Genomic DNA, 16933 nt, shown 5'->3' with positions numbered 1-16933 from the left:
AACAACAACAACAACACCCAAGGGTCAGCTATTCAAGTCCACCAGCTGCTCCACAAGAGAAAGATGTGGTAGTCTCTTCTGTAGATTCACAGCAGCTTTGGAAAAAACCATACGAGGTGTTTCTACTGTACTGCTGGGTCAGTATAAGTCAGAGTTAACTCCGTGCAATGATTTGGTTATTTTGGTCTGACCTTCATAGATTAACTGCAAAATACAAAGCCCAAATTCTATCTGATACATAAACCGAGAAGTTTCTGTAGACTCAGACTTTCTGCTGAGCAATAATTTTACATCAATCACATAAAAATACTACATTTTCTCTGGGTACTGCTCTTATAAGAGATTATTCTTTCAGTCATGTTTTTCAATTAGTGGAAAAACCCAAGTATTTTATAAAGAGCAAGATGGCTTATGTAAGCAGAAGAAAATCTGTAAATATTTGAAGGAACACATAAACATAAACAAAACTTTGTATTTCGCTTCAGTGACAGTCCCTGCACCTCTAAAACTACTATTTCAAGAACTCTGCATATTTACAGTGCCATGTAAACTGTGGCTGCAGGGTACAGTTACTGTGACCTGACTGCTGAGGGTCCACCAATGGTGAAAGGAACGTTAGCTCTAAGAGTTGCTCTACTTACAGTTTAGTAGGCACTTTTCTAAGACACTGGAGAGAAGACATTCTAAGCAATTACTTTCAGGTATGTTGTTGTTCTTGTTGTTGTTTACCATCAAGGGGGAACTGAACCCTAATGGACCGTCCAGTGGGTTTTAAGAGGCAGTTAATCTCATGGAAGGAGATAGTCCATCCTTCTCTCACAGAGCAGCTGGTGGATTCGAACCGTGTGCCTTCAGGATTGCAGCACAGCTTCTTACCAATTTCTGGTAGTAGGCTACCAGAGCTCCCTGACTTTCAACTTGGCCAAAGGGTATTTTATCCTTCTGCAAAAATAAATAATACTGTCAGGTGTACACACACCTAATTTTGAAGTAATTATTCAATGACATCATCTATATACAAGTAAATTTATATAATTCAAAACAGAGAAGACAAGATAGCTGTTACATTCTTCAACATAATGATATAAGACTGATTTCTTAGCCAATGGTCTTAGAGTGGAACACACCTAATTTTTGTTGTTAATAGCTTTCATTCAGAGTGCCTGCATGGTACATTAAGACGCTCGACCCTGAGCTCAAATATGGGTGGCCCAAAACCATCCTGTGGCACCTCAGAGACAGATCTGGCGATGTTTCCAAAAGCTTTAAGAGTCCCTCAGTGAGACAGATTGGCTCAATGAGGTCAGGTAAGTCAGAGATGGGGGCTCAGGATAGAACAAGCTTAAGAGTTGTTTTTCAAAGGGTCACTAATGAGTTGTAGTCAACTCAACAGCACGTAACAACATGGAGCTCTATTTGGCATGTACGGGATTGCCATGAGTTGTACTGATTCAACAGTCAGAACAACTGCCTGCTTTCTTTTGAGGACTCACTCTACCCTTATTCCTTTTCTATTATTATTTTAATTGTGATTTTAATGAACATTTACAGAGAAGTTAGATTTTCATTCATTCATTGTTACCCATTTTAGCTCCTTGCCCTCCCTTCCCCCTCCCCACTTCACTTTTCTTAACATTCATTCATTGCTATACAATTACCTACACCCCCGCAATCTTTTTAATGATATATCTCTTATCCTAAGTAATGATATTATAACTTAGTGTTGATACAACACTATCAAGCAGACTACTGATCCAGGGTCCATTCCTTCAAATCTCTGGCCCTCTCTCCCATGCACAAGGTTACAACCTCATAACTTTGAACTTGACCAAAAGGCATTTTCTCCTTCTGCCAAAATAAACAAAGAATTTATAAATAAATACATACATACATAAAATAATGCAGCAGGGAGAGTTAGACTCCTTTTCTGGACTGATCCACAACCCCTAGAAGAAAAAAAAAACTCCTCTCTACTCCCCATAGGTTGCTATCGTGGAATGACATAATCAGGGGTGATTTGAGAGAGACATGAGCTAATTTTCCCATTACACAGAGGTAACTACATGATAGAAAACATTGAGGCTAGAGGAAAGAAGAGCTAGAAGATGCAGAAAGCCCATAGCACATTGCTGAAGCTTCTACAGCGAGCTCTCTGTGCTTCCTATGACGTGAACCAACAGATTAGATTTCTTCACCTTTTTGTATTTCTTTTTTCACCATAAGTGAGTTTGAATTCGTTCTCTGTCTCTTGCTATTAAAATACCTAATACCTAATAAAGTTAGGTATTATAATCTATTTCACGTTTTAAAAGCTGGCTACAAAAATCTGAATTTTTTAGATAAGGGGCTTGCTAGATAATATCTTGAAGAAGGTACCATTAGAGTAATAAAAATATGAGCAAAAATGCTAGAGAACAAAATAGTTGAAAGATAAAATTCATGGCGAAAAATTGGATTTTTCTATATATAGGGCTACCAAGGCAGGGAAAGGGCAAAGGTTGTGACAAAGGGCAAAGCTCTTTCTATAGTTGGAGGAGATAAGAAGTTAACTGTGAATGGAAATGAACTGATATTTAAGGTTGTGGGGTTTGGTTTTCCATTAAATTGAGTTACTTTGTGCTTTTCCAAGCAAATGTATTAAGAAGGTGGGAAAATAATTTTTACATTAAAAAAAAAATCTCCGCATGGCACCAAAAAAAGCTATTTAACATTAGCAAAAAGATATGAGTACTGTTGATAATCCACGAGCTCCAGGAAACACTCCTTAGGAGAAAGATGGGCTACTGACCCCGCTGGATGCCTCTGAATTCCACTGAAGTGTCAGATTTGAGTCGATTTGGACTTGGCAGCATTGAGTTTGAATTATTAGAAATACAATGAGTAATTCAACAGAAAAACAGGAAAAGATAATTCACAAAAGATGAAATACAAATAGCAATTACCTGTTTTTCATCAGTAATTCTTGAGGTGACATTTATATGTAGCCTCTATGTGGTCATTTTTTTATTATGTGGCACTGGAAAACTAAGTCTGTTAGAAAGTAATCTGTAGTGATCCCTTCTTACTTAACCAACTAATGCTTTAGTAGGAATCTCCGAGTGCTTTTCTACAACAGCCTCTTAACAAAACATTTTCAACTTCATTTGATATAGCTGTCTGGTAATATGTGCTGTGGTTAACTATTTTAATATCTTGGACAATAAAACTGAATGTAACAGTTCCAACATTTCTCCTGGGAGTGATTTGAGGCAGACATATGTTCTTCATCAGCGTTTCTAGCAGAAATCTTGGAACTCAAGAGGAAAAATAGACTCTATTATATCTAACAGTGTTACAAAGCATAATGAAAAACAACATTCTTTAAGGATGGCTTTCTTGTTTTTGTTTTGGCAGGACTCTGAAACACTATAGATGAAGGTGTAGTCATGCCTTAACCAAAAAAATCTCGTATCAGCGTGTTACATTAACTGAGAATCCATGAAAATAAAAGCAAGGCAGGGAGCAGAAACCCTCCTAAAATGAAGTTCCCTCACCCCCATGTCCTGAAGCTGTCTTTTAGCTGAGTGGACACGTTCTTCACAGTTAGAGCTGTGTCTGCTCTCACCTACAGAAATGAGCCAAAGCTTTCATTCAAGGGTGAACAACATGAAGGGGCTGGTGATGGACTTTTTTTCCCAATCACATTTTCCACTGCACAGCAGTACTCTCATCACTGTCGAGCCCAGACAGATGCTCAAGGTTTGAGAGACCATTCCTCAAGAGAAAAGCTTCCTGAAATATGGAAAATGGAGGAATTTGGCATCAGGATTGGAGGAAGAACCATCAACAACCTGTTATATGCACATGACACAATCTCGCTTGCCAAAACTGAGGAGGATCGGAAGTATTTGCCACAGAAGGTCAAGGACTGGAGTCTTCAATATGGATTGAAGCTCAACATCAAGAAGACAAAGATTCTCATCACTGGGCCAACTGGCAGGACCATGATAGACAGAGAAGAGGTTGAGATTGTTAATAATTACAATTGCTCAACTCTACAATCAATACTCTTTGCACCAGGATTCAGGAAACCAAAAGACAAGTTGCATTGGTGAAGTCTGTAGTCAGGAGCCTCTCCAAAGTGCTGAAGAGTAATGATGTCAGTCTATGGACTAAGGCATACCTGATACAGGCCATGGTCTTTGCAATTCCTTACTATGCATTAGAGAACTGGACAATGACTAAGGATGACAGAAAAAGAATTGATGCCTTTGAGTTGTGGTGCTGGAAAAGAATATTGAGCATGCCATGGATCACCAAGAGAACAAACAAGTCTATCTTGGAGATAGTGAAGCCAAGCTCCTCCTTGGAGGCAAGGATTTTGAAGTTCTATCTCACATACTATGAGCATGTGGCCAGGAAGGACCAGTTCTTATAGAAGGACACCATGCTTGAAAGGGTGGAGGGAAAGCACAGGAGAGGAAGACTTCAGATGATATGGATTGACACAGAGTAATGGGGATAGGTGAGGTGATGTCAATTAGATTGGTTCAGGATGGGGCAGGGTTCAAAGTTACTATATAAAGGGTGACTATTAGTTGGATGCAACTTAATAGCACAGAACAACAACAAAACTGGAAAACGTTCCTTTAGGAGCAGAAATCTGCCAAAATGTGTACTCTGAAACATGATGGAACACCATGGGGGAGCTATGAGGTGAAAGGAATGGAGAGGTAGCAGGCAAGGAAAGCAGAGAGACCAAGTTCTTATTAGTGCTTCATCTTTCTTTTTCAAGAAGTACATTCTATTTCAACAAGAAGACCAACTTTGCATGTGGGTGAGGAAAAGTGCAAGGTCAAATATGAAAAATGCTTTCTTTGAAAAATATACCTCTACAAATATAATAAACGAAATGTCTTTTTGCCTTGTGTTAAAGGAGATGGATGCCTTGATAATGAAGCGGCAGTCACAAATACCATGCAGTCTGTGTCCACCTGGGCTTTCCAAAAGTGGAAAGTTAGAATTTAAATAAACCATTGAAACACATATATTTTAAACTAGTGCTAGAATTTGACTTTGTTTTACTACAGAGAAGAGTGCATCCATCTTCCCACTGGGAAACAGAATGGAAAGTCATATGAGCCCTCTTCTTCAAATCAGTGAAAAAACATTGAAAACTTTTCATCCTCATTTGATAAGGAAAGTCTCAGCTAGATTTCAGCTAGCTGTTAGGGAATGCAAGAAAATCCCAGATGAAAGTCATGAGACTTTCTAGAGTCCTTCATGAAACTGCACTCCAAACTGACATGGACCTCTCCTTAGCTTTTCCTAAGGTAGCTGATCATACAGAGGGCAAATGGAAAAGAAGGAATAGAGAAGAGGAAACTTTAAAAAGAAAATCAAGTCATTTGAAAATGTTAAAGATGATTTTTAAGAAAACATGAACTATGACTATCTTTGACAATAGTTAATGAAAGGCTTCAGGCCTTTTGTTCATAGGGTTGCTACAGCTATGAGTCTTCCTTGACTTGATGGTAATCAAGAGCAACAAACAACATAATTACCACAGGAGCTCTGGTGGCCTAGTGGCAAGAAGCTGTGCTGCAATCCCCAAGGCACGCAGTTCAAGGCCACAAGCTGCTCCCAGGGGCAAGGACAGGCAATTTCCTCCCATGTGATTAACTGCCTCTGAAAACCCACTGGAGGGTCACCTGAGGGTCAATTCTGACTCAGTGGTATGCAACAACAATAGCATAACAGATACACAACCCAGTAAATGGTTTTAACAAACAGAAATCTAATGTCTCACAATTTTGTTGTTATGTTGTTATGTGCCATCAAGTCAGAATCAACTCTGAGTTGAGCCTCCAGTAGATTTTCAGTGGCTGCATACTGCATGGAAAGAGATTGCCCAACTTTTGTTCAAGGAGCAGTTATTTACCTTGGGGTTGACAGCACAATTATTCCTTAGGCCATGTTGTTGTGTGTACCATCAAATCAGAACTGACCATAGCTGACTCTCTAGTGGGTTTTCAGATGATTAATCTCACAAGAGGAGATAGTCCATCATTCTCCCATGATGCAGCTGGGGGATTTAAACCATACGCCTTCCAGATTGCAGCACAGATTCTTACTACCAGACCATCAGCCAGTTCCGGAGAACAACTTTCTCTCTCTGCGATAAACGGGTGAAGGCCCTTGGTTCCATTCAGCATCTATGGGCCTGGAGTCCCCTGAAGGTTTCTGTGTGTCTCAGCACCAGTCTTTCCTTGGGTCTAGAGAGATTCTCAGCACAGGGACTCTGGTTCCAAAGGGCATACTCTACTCCCAAGTCTTCTTTCTTGGCTGTAATAAGGTTTCTCTATCTCTGATCACTTCTTATTCCTTAAATTTCATGATAGATAAAAGGTGATCAAGGCCACACTAGAGGGAAACTCTGCTTAACTCAGATTAGGGCTAAGATCTGAGTGTTGAGGACTGTAGAGTATGACCCATAGCTGACCATCTGGCAGGTTTACAGAGGTAGTAATCACACAAGAGGAGCAGCTGATGGCCTTAAAACACATTCCTTAGGAATTGCAGCACAATTTCTTGCCATTAGGCCATCAGAACTCTAGAGTATGCTATGCCACACTAATTCCCTTCCAGCTGACTGGATGGTCACATCACGGATGATTACATCATTTTGTACCTGCCAAAATACATATCATTACATGGCTGCTAAACCATGGTCTGGCCATACTGACATATATTTTGGGGCGATGCAATTCAATCTATGACATCTAAACAAGAAGATAATTTACACACTTTGTGCAAATAAATGTGTCATTTTTCCTCATAACTACAGGCAGAGTTATAGCAACTTCTGTGTTATTATTTTATGCCAGAGATGTGGGTATTCTAAAGCAAACAAAATACATCCACAGCCCAGTTGCTGTTGTTGTTGTTATGTGCCATCGAGTTGCCTGCGACTCACAGCCCTAAACTCCACTCTGTCCTGTGCCAATCGCACTGTCTCCGACACTCCCATCCCAATTATCCCAGTCACTGAATCAATCCACCTCATAGAGGGCCTTCCTCTCCTGCGCCGTCCCTCCACCCTCCCAAGCATGATGTCCCTCTCCAAGGACCGGTTTCTCCTCACAACATGTCCAAAGTATGTTAGACGGAGCCTCAGAATCCTTGCCTCCAAGGAGCCACCCAGTTTAACCCTTTCCAGGACAAATCTGTTTGTTTTCCTAGCAGTCCATGGTATTCTCAATACTCTTCTCCAGCACCACAGCTCAAAGGCATTAATTCTCCTTCTATCCTCTTTGGTCATTGTCCAACTCTCTGATGCAGAACAATTGATTGTGAAGACCATGGCCTGTATCAGATGCACCTTAGTCTCCAGAGAGACACCATTGCTCTTCAGTACTTTGGAGAGGTCCCTAACAGCAGACTTTCCCATGGCAATGCACCTTTTACATTTCCTGGCTGATGTTGCCAAGACTGTTGACTATGGAGCCAAGCAAACTAAAGCTGTGTACAATCTCAATCTCTTCACCATCCATCCTGATGCTGCCAATTGGTCCAGTGGTGAGAATCTTTGTCTTCTTGACATTGAGCCTCAATCCATATTGTAGGCTGCAGTCCTTAACACTCTGCAGCAGGCGCTTCAGGTCCTCTTCAGTTTCAGCAAGCAGGGTTGTGTCATCCGCATAATGCAGATTGTTGATACATTGTCCACCAATCTTGACCCCACATTTCTCCTCATAGAGCCCAGCCTCCCGGATAATCTGTTCTGCATAAAGGTTGAAAAGGTATGGAGATAGGATGCATCCCTGGCATACGCCCTTCCCAATTTTGAACCATGCAGTGTTCCCTTGCCTAGTTAGAGAAGAAAAATACCATATTGGTGGCTTAGTCAACATGCAGTTGCACTGCTACACCAAAGGTTATAGCTCTCTAGAGGTTCAAATCTACCAGTGGTTCCTTGGGACAAAGATGAACAACTTCCTCCTGAGCAATTAGCAGCCTCAGAAGCCCAATGGATAATCAGCTCTGGGTCAGTTCCAACTCAACTAATGAGCGATGAGTGAGTCACAGAACTTGAAAATATATTAAAGCTCTCCATCCCTTCGATAAAGCTTATGCTTTACATTGATACATTTACTAGTAACGAGAGAAGAAGAATCAATGCCTTTGAGTTGTGGTGCTGAAGAAGAGTGTTGAACATTCTGTGGATCATCAAGAGAATAAACAGGTCTGTCCTAGATAGAGTGAAACCAAGTTGCTCCCTGGAGGCAAGGAGTTTGAAGCTCCGTTTCACGTACTTTGGAGACATGGCCAGGAGGGACCAGTCCTGGGAAAAGGATGCCATGAAGGGTGGAGGGGCGGCATAGGACAGCAAGTCCCAAGATAGAATGGATTGACTCAGTGACTGAAGAAATGGGATTAGGTCTGTTGGAGATGATGATTGGCTCAGGACAGGGCAGGGTTCAGAACTAATGTAAATAAGGTCACTATGAGTTGCAGGCAACTCGATGGCACATAACAACAACAACTAAGTCATGTGTCCTGATGTCAGTTCCCATACGGAGAAATTCTTCTCCTTGGGTGAGTTACAATTTCTGGCTGGTATGATTTTCCTGAGATTCTATCCTAATATTAAATCCAAAGTTGCCTCTCAGCATTTTCAAACCAAAACATAGAATTCAGTGGAAAATTTATTTTCACTAAGATGGTATCTTAGAACTTACCTATTCAGAAGGACAATTCATGCTACCTTACTGGTAACTTAATGCTAGGTTGAACTATAAATAAACGTGTTTTGAATTAGTTTGTTTCGTTTTCTGTTAAAGGAAATTTGAAAAGATCCTTCTTTTGCATTCTGATGAAAATGTAGTCCATCACTTAATCAAGGTGGAGATTTGTCAGCTTCCTAGTGATTTCTTCAGTTAAAGATTCATCTGTAATCAATATTTGAGCCAAGGACTCTACTATAAACATTGCAAAACAGAAGCCCTCAGAATGAATTCTGTCTCTGCTAAGTATTTTATTAAATGTGCCCATTTCTTCACAAGTTCTATGTAGTGTGTTCTAACTCATGATTTTAGCTCTTGATGTAGCCACTATGTCAATGTCATTTACCTGAGGGGTTTCCTCCTTTTGTTAACTCTTTATCCTACAAATCATATTCTTTGCCAGGGACTGGTACTGGTCCGAAACACGTGAGACAAAGTCTTCCCATTCTCCCTTCTAAGATGGGTCTGGCTGTACTATTTTTTTAATCTTACTCTGATTTATTTACAAAGTTTGAATACATTGTTTTTCACAAAAGACCCTCCCATTTCTTTCACCCCACACACCCATCAAATTGTGCAACCCTATGATTAACACTCTACACCCCCCCCCCATTCGCACCCTTCTATTCTTCACCCGCCTTGGATCTTCATATTCATTCTACAATAATGGTTTTATACAGTATTTGTCCTTGTGGGACTGAGGTAGTTCACGCAGCATAATGCTCTCCAGTCCCTCTCAAGTCAGGTAGTAATTTGCAAAATGATTGCTTCTGCAATTCTGCGTAGTATTCCTTTGTATGAATGTACCACAACTTCTCAATCCATTCATTTGTGGTTGAACATCTGGGCTGTTTACATGTTCTTGCGATGCTGAATAATGCTGCTATGAACAATGGTGTACAGGTTTCCATTTGAGCCTCAGTTCTCATTTTCTTGGGGTATATTCCAAGCAATGGAATAGCTGAGTCATGTGGAATTTCTATGTTCATCTTTTTGAGGAAGTACCTTCCGGAGTGGTTGTGCCATTGTATAATCCCACCAACAATGCAAAAGAGTTCCTATCTCATCACATCCTTTTCAACATCTATTACTTGCTGTCTTCTTAAACTTTGTCATTGCTACTGGAGTAAGATGGTATCTCATAGCTGTTTTGATTTGGATCTCTCTTATTGCCAGTGATTTGGAGCCTTTCTTAATATGTCTGTTGACCATTTAAATATCTTCCTCTGTGAACCAAGACATATTTGTTTGTTCTTATGATAGTCCATGGAATATTTAATATTCTTCACCAATGTCCTAATTCAAAGACATTAATTCTTCCTTTATTTATTATTCACTATCCAGCTCTCACAACTCTTAAACGGTGGCTGAAAATAACATGGGTTGGATCAGAGACACATTAGTCTTCAAAGTAACCTCTTTGCTCTTTTAGCTTTTTTAAACAAATCTTTGGCAGGACAATTTGCTGAAAGCAATAATATATTCATTGATTTATTGACTGCTGCTTCCATGGACACTAACTGCGGCAACATCAAATTCTAAACAAAAATCTAGATTGTCTGTTTCTTGAGAAACTGGCAACACTATACACATGTTCCATGACAATGTAAGAATTTCTACTTTTACATAGTCTTCACCACTCTCTTTGTCCCTTTTATTGAGGCCAAATATAATTTATCATTGTATTTTCACATTGTATATATATTTCTTTGTTCGCATTAGCACAATTAAATGTTCTGGGATTCCCATTCTTCTCAGAGTCAGCCACAGCCTGTTATGGGAATCCCAGAACATTTAATTGTGCTAATGCGAAACCTATACTTGGACCAAGAGGCAGTAGTCAGAACAGAGCAGGGTAACACTGCATGGTTCAAAATTGGGAAGAGTGTACGCCAGGGATGCATCCTGTCTCCATACCTTTTCAACATGTATGCAGAGCAGATTATCTGAGAGGCTGGGCTCTATGAGGAGAATTGTGGCATCAGGATTGGTGGAAGATCTATTAACAATCTGCGTTATGCAGATGACACAACCCTGCTTGCTGAAACTGAGGAGGACCTCATGCACTTGCTGCGAAGGGTCAAGGACTGCAGCCTTCAGTATGGACTGAGGCTCAATGTCAAGAAGACAAAGATTCTCGCCACTGGACCAATTAGCAGCATCAGGATGGATGACGAAGAGATTGAGAGTGTTCACAGCTTCAGTTTGCTCGGCTCCACAGTCAACACTCTTGGTACCAGCAGTCAGGAAATCAAAAAGCGTATCGCGATGGGAAAGTCTGCTGTTAGGGACCTCTCAAAGGTACTCAGGAGCAACAGTGTCTCTCTGGAGACTAAGGTGCGCCTGATACAGGCCATGGTCTTTGCAATCACTTGTTATGCATCAGAGAGTTGGACAATGACTAGGGAGGACAGAAGGAGAGTGGATGCTTTTGAGCTGTGGTGCTGGAGAAGGGTACTGAATGGACTGCCAGGAAAACAAACAGATTCATCTTGGAGAGGATTAAACCAAGCTACTCCTTGGAGGCAAGGATTCTGGGGCTTCGTCTGACATACTTTGGACATGTTTCCAGGAGGGACGGGTCCTTGGAGAGGGACATCATGCTTGGGGGGGTGGAGGGACAGCGCGGGAGGGGAAGACCCTCTATGAGATGGATTGATTCGGTGACTGGGGTAATCGGGATGGGTGTGTCAGAGGCGGTGCAGTTGGCGCACGATAGAGCAGGGTTTAGGGCTGTTGTGCATAGGGTCGCTATGAGTCGGAAACGACTCGGCGGCACATAACAACAACAATATATTTTTTTTTAAATCCCAATATATTACATTAATTGCTGTCTACTATAAAACACCAATCTCCATTGCCCCAGTTACTCTATCAATCCATCTCAGCCAGGTTCTTCCTCTCCTGTGCTGTCCCTCCACCCTTTCAAGCATGATGTCCTTCTCCAAGGACCAGTCCCTCCTGGCCATGTTTCAATACAGAGCTTCAAAATCCTAACCTCCAAGGAGAAACTTGGTTTCACTCTCTCCGAGACAGACCTGCTTGTCCTCTTGGCCATCCATGGTATATTCATGGCATCTACAGTTTTGTTTTGTGTATCCTGAGTCGGAACAAACTCATAGCTGTCCCTCCAGCAGGTTTTCAAAGGCAGTTAATCACACACAGGCGGAGACTACCCTTCTTTCTCCTGCAGAGCTTCTGGTGAATTCAAGCTGAGTTTCATTGGGTTGGCAGTACAGCTCCTTACCAGCCTCTGGAGTTAGAGACCAAAAATTAGTTCACATATATTAGCTCGTTTTATTTTTAGGAAAATCATGAGAGGTCAATAGGGCAATAGTGTTTATTATCAAGATTCAAAATGCATGCTGAGTGATCTGCCTATGCACACTTGTGCGTGGTAGGAAATGGCAAAGCCTGACTTCTTGAATCAAAGATTCCTGCCTCCAAGTCCTATGTTTGTTCTGATACAGCTCTTTGTGTGATGACATTCCAAGTTTTCATGGCTCTTAAGAATTAACATTTTTATTTCACTCTCTGAAGACGGTTCAAATGAGTTCCTTTGTTTTCTCTTGTGACTGCAATATAAACACTAATGCATATGGAAACTGATACTTACTTTGAACTTAACAAGACTGAGAAAGCATAACACTTATCGGCATACTGAGGCCGTACTCATTTCCTTTTTACAGTTCTCCATGTCCACATTCAAGGCTTAGCCCTCTTTAGTGGTATTTCTTGTGTGTGTATGTAGAAAAGACAGCTTTGCCCAACATTCTAGAGATTCAAAACTTCCATAAGCATAATTTTTAAAAAGGTCATATTAAAGAACAGTGTGTTGCCAAGTTTTCAGTACAGAAAAAAAGACTGCTTTCTTGATCCTATCATGAGTTAAGAAGATAAAGGTGCAGCATTATATAAAAAGCAAAATTCTTAAGCGAGTTAATTGCTTGGTTTCCATAATTCCTTTTTAATCAAAGTTTCACAAGCACAAAATGTGCACAAGCATGAAATAAATTCTCACAACCACTGAAGTCCATAAGCATAATGCTTTGAGTAAACTCACAGTAAAAGCCAGGCCAACCTTGTTCCAGGTCAGATTCATCACATTTGTAAGTCTATTTTTCTAGTACATACTGAGATATATCAACATTCCCTGGTATCAGCTGTCAGAAGATGAGAAGATGTATTGTTTTGGGCAAGTCCACAATCAGGGATCTCTCGAAAATACTGAAAAGCAATGATGCCAGTTAAATGACTAAGGTGTAATCCTGATTCAAGCCAAGGTCTTTCAATCACTTGCTAAGCATCTGAGAACTAGCAAAGAATAAGGATGACAGAAGGAAAACTGATGTCTTTGAGTTGAGGGGTTGGAAAGGAGTACTGAATATTCCACAAATTGTAAAAAGGATGAACTGATATTTGGAAAGGCTGCAGCCACAGTGCTCCTTGCAGACAGGGAAGGTGAAGCTTTGTTTCTCATACTTTCAACAGGTTGTCAAGAGAGAGAGGCTATTTCTTGGAAAGGGATATCATACTTCAACATGTGGAGCGTCAGGTAAAGAGAGGAAGATCTTAAAGGGATGGACTGACAAAGTAACTGGAGCAATGGACTCAAGTATGTCAGAGATGATGAGGATAGGTCAAGAAAAGACAGGGTTCAAGCATGTTGTTCATAAGGTCACTATGAGTCATACTAGACTCAACAGCACATAACAAATACAATACACTGAAATATCCCACCCTATTCTACAAAGTTAAACCAGCACTATCCCAGTTCTATTACGTTTTATTCTGAGATATAGATAAAATATTCTCCTTGGCTGCCAAATGACTCTTCAATATGCTTACTGACAGGAGTGTCTATAGTACCAAGTAAAAGCCTATATTTAAAAATAAAATTTAAAAAAAATAAAAAAATAAAATTTTTCTGATATTCGCAGAAACTGATGAATATCCTGGATGTAAATATTTCATTTATCATTTAGATTAAGCTGTGCAACCAAAGTTAAGCTAGGCAGGAATTTTCGCTAGTATCATAAGAAAAGAAGCTTCTCAAAATTTAAATATCGTAAATTTTCCATAAATCTTATTTTATAGCTATCATACTCAAGACTTACACATTGTCCTGTCATAAGCATGCTTACAAAAAAGTGTTTTTAAATGTTAAATCATATTTAAAAATAAGAAAATGCAATATCCTGAGTAATCACAGAGAACTCATAAAGAATAAAATGCTGTGTCAATGAACACCTTGATCAAGCAGTAAATGAATACTCTTACAGCATGGTTCAATTCCAGAAATAATATTGTTACATCAGAATGTTACAAAAAAGCTATCCATACAACTTCAGCTGAAACACACCATCCTTGTTGCCTGTTTCTGAAGTTACACATTTTAAGAATAACTTCCAATTAAGTGCTCCTAGACTTCAAATTTACTTTGAATCAAAACACTGTTCTAACCACTCTGTCAGCCATATTAAACCTTTACAGATCAACATTCATTTTTATCCAAACAAGCAGATGCAATCACATATAGTGCTGTCTTTAATGAAATAGGAATAAATCCCACAAGTTTCTTAAGTAGATTTTAAGTTGGCACACATGCTCTATGCGAAGCAAAGAAACATTTCATTCCTATGGAAACTTCATTCAGTTTCCATCTCTTCAGGGTTTCATTTTCCATAACCAAACACAAGAAGGGTCAGCAGTTGGACAAAGCAAAGCACACATGCACGGGGCGCTTCGGTTTACAGCTACAAGGCCAGCTTTTCAACAATCTGGATCCTCCCTCGGGAGGCGCAATGGGGGACAGGATGAAAAGTCAGGAAAGTATATCATCTCCCTGAGGAGCTCTCCTGAGAGCAGAGGTTCATACACAACTACACATACCCACCCATATACATGCCCACATTTTCAGGAATGGCAGAAAATGTGGGATACTTATAAAATACTGGCATTTACATGTAAAATTGACTTCCTATAAATGGCTACTCATACTTAATCCATACTAATACAAAGTAGCTTTATACAAAACATAAGTAGCAATGTTGATTTTGATATAAAATAAGACTGCCTAATGCTTCCATAAGGTATATCCCAGTTCTTACTGGAAAGGAAAACAAAAAGTGTACATTGTAATACTTAAATATTCATCCTAAATAAGCAAAGCCCACTTTACTAGGATGTCTGGTATTAGGATGTTTGGATAGCATTTGATAATATAAATGAATTAAAACATAACATGAACTATGAGAAGACAAAATAAGGAACTACTTCTGGAAGCTACAATTTTCAATCTTCTAACATTAGTTAACACTGTAAGTGAAGGTTTGGTTTTGTTTTAAATTTAAAAATTACCATCTCAAAGAGGATTTGTTTCAAATAGAAAAAATTTTAATAGAATGCATTACATTTTCTTTTCATTAAAAATACTGTGTCCTGTATTTTCTACTTTAATGAAGGTTTGTCCTCAAGGAATATGACAAGCAATTGAAAGGATTTCAAAACCACAAATCAAAACATTAATACTACAATGCAGGCAGGTCTCAGCTCCTAACTAGCATTCATTGGACCTCATAAAATTGCAAACAACTGCAACGAAGATGGTAACAACCTCTACCCAAAAGCACATATATATTTTTAAAACCTACTTTCTGTATCTTTCATCCTGTATGTCCTGTATGTTTGGTAAACACTCACCGGTGATTTTTTGCAGCAACGGTGACAACTCAGATTCCTCACAAAAGACTTGAGCCAATGCTTTCTTCACTTTTTCTTCAGCCGCATCCAAGTCTTGGTCCATTGTGAATTCTCCAGTGACAGAATAAACGTATATCAGGAGGATTAACAACTCTTCAGGATTATAGTCATCATTGGTTCTCTTGCTAGAAGGCTTAATCATGGGCAGCAGCTGATTTAACATAATGGCCATTGATGACTCCCCAATACTCTGAAATAAAAAGAAGATACTATAAAAATAGTCTCTTATGTTGTTGTTGTTGTTGTTATGTGTCATCGAGTCACTTGCGACTCATAGTGACCCTATGTACAAGCTCTATATGCTCTTCTATCGTGTGCCAACCTAGCCATCTCAAACACATTTATTCCCACCTCTCCAGTCACAGAATCGATCCATCTCATCAAAGGTCTTCCTCTCCTTCGCCGCCCCTCCACTCTGCCAAACATGATGTCCCTCTCCAAGGACCAGTCCCTCCTCGCAACATGCCCAAAACATGTCAGTAATTCCTGTGATAAATTAATATAACTATAGCTTCTGAACAATTCTGTGATAGTAACTGTCCTAACTGCTTTAATCTGTTTCTTGTCCTTGAGAGAGTATTAAAAGAAATTTGGGTTCAGGACTCATGTGGGGATTTGGGAGGAGAATGAGAAAAGAGTAGATAGATAATGAGCATTGCATTGGGACAGATGAAGGAAAGAACTGTTTAAAAGGAATATATATAGTTATGCATTATATGTATGACAATAATCTGGAATAAGACACACATTGCAAAGTGGACTGCGGCAGGGGGAAAGGAAACGGAGGGAGGAAAATGCAATAGTGAATAAATGAAAATCCAGCTTTTCTGTAAACTTATTAAAATCATAACAAAATAAAGTATAGAAATTCAAAAATGAAAACTAGGTATTTACAGAAGCAAAGATTACTACCTGACTGTCTCTAAATAAATTCTAATGTACAAATTCTGTCCCAATTAATATAATCCATTATTATTCTAATAAATGTCTTTTTCTTGTTTCCTGGGGCTAGAAGGAATTTGGTTTGAGGATTTCTTATTTTGCAAAGATTTCATTAATAAATGCCTCTCAAGTTGTAAACCCTCTCATATCATCATAGAGGTTGTTTAAAAATACTGGGGGGTGGGGTTGGGAGGGGAGAAAAGTGTAACAATGAATTAATGGAAATCCAAAGTCTCTGTAAATTTTCATTTAAATTAATAATAAATTAAAAAATATTTAAAAGTCCACTAATTTTAAGAATAAGCAAGTGAGTAGTTCAGACACTCAAGATTTTGAAATAAAAATCATATACTTGTAAAGCAATGTGGATTATAAACCACCAGGACACTAGGAACAAGTGATCTGCATGCTGCCCCATCCTGCACCACCATCGCCATCTGATTTGCGTGAGCCCACTGTTGCCA

General features: G+C 39.5%; 1 protein-coding gene across 1 annotated transcript in view; it reads right to left on the bottom strand.

The window, feature by feature from the left end:
- LOC102856227 (sec1 family domain-containing protein 2-like) overlaps positions 1-15717 on the bottom strand; it is a gene marked incomplete at its 5' end in the record, with an annotated part of 374536 nt that extends 358819 nt beyond the window's left edge. Inside the window, one exon of the mRNA XM_006894175.1 lies at positions 15468-15717. Coding sequence (XP_006894237.1) covers positions 15468-15717 — 250 coding nt within the window. The remainder of the gene's footprint in view (positions 1-15467) is intronic.
- Between the last annotated feature and the right edge of the window lie 1216 nt (positions 15718-16933).

Source organism: Elephantulus edwardii, unplaced genomic scaffold (assembly GCF_000299155.1).
Source record: "Elephantulus edwardii isolate Elephantulus edwardi_28Jun2011 unplaced genomic scaffold, EleEdw1.0 scaffold00137, whole genome shotgun sequence".
Classification (NCBI taxonomy): domain Eukaryota; kingdom Metazoa; phylum Chordata; class Mammalia; order Macroscelidea; family Macroscelididae; genus Elephantulus; species Elephantulus edwardii.
The sequence above is the reverse complement of the archived record's forward strand: the minus strand, read 5'-3'. Positions and strand labels throughout refer to the sequence as shown.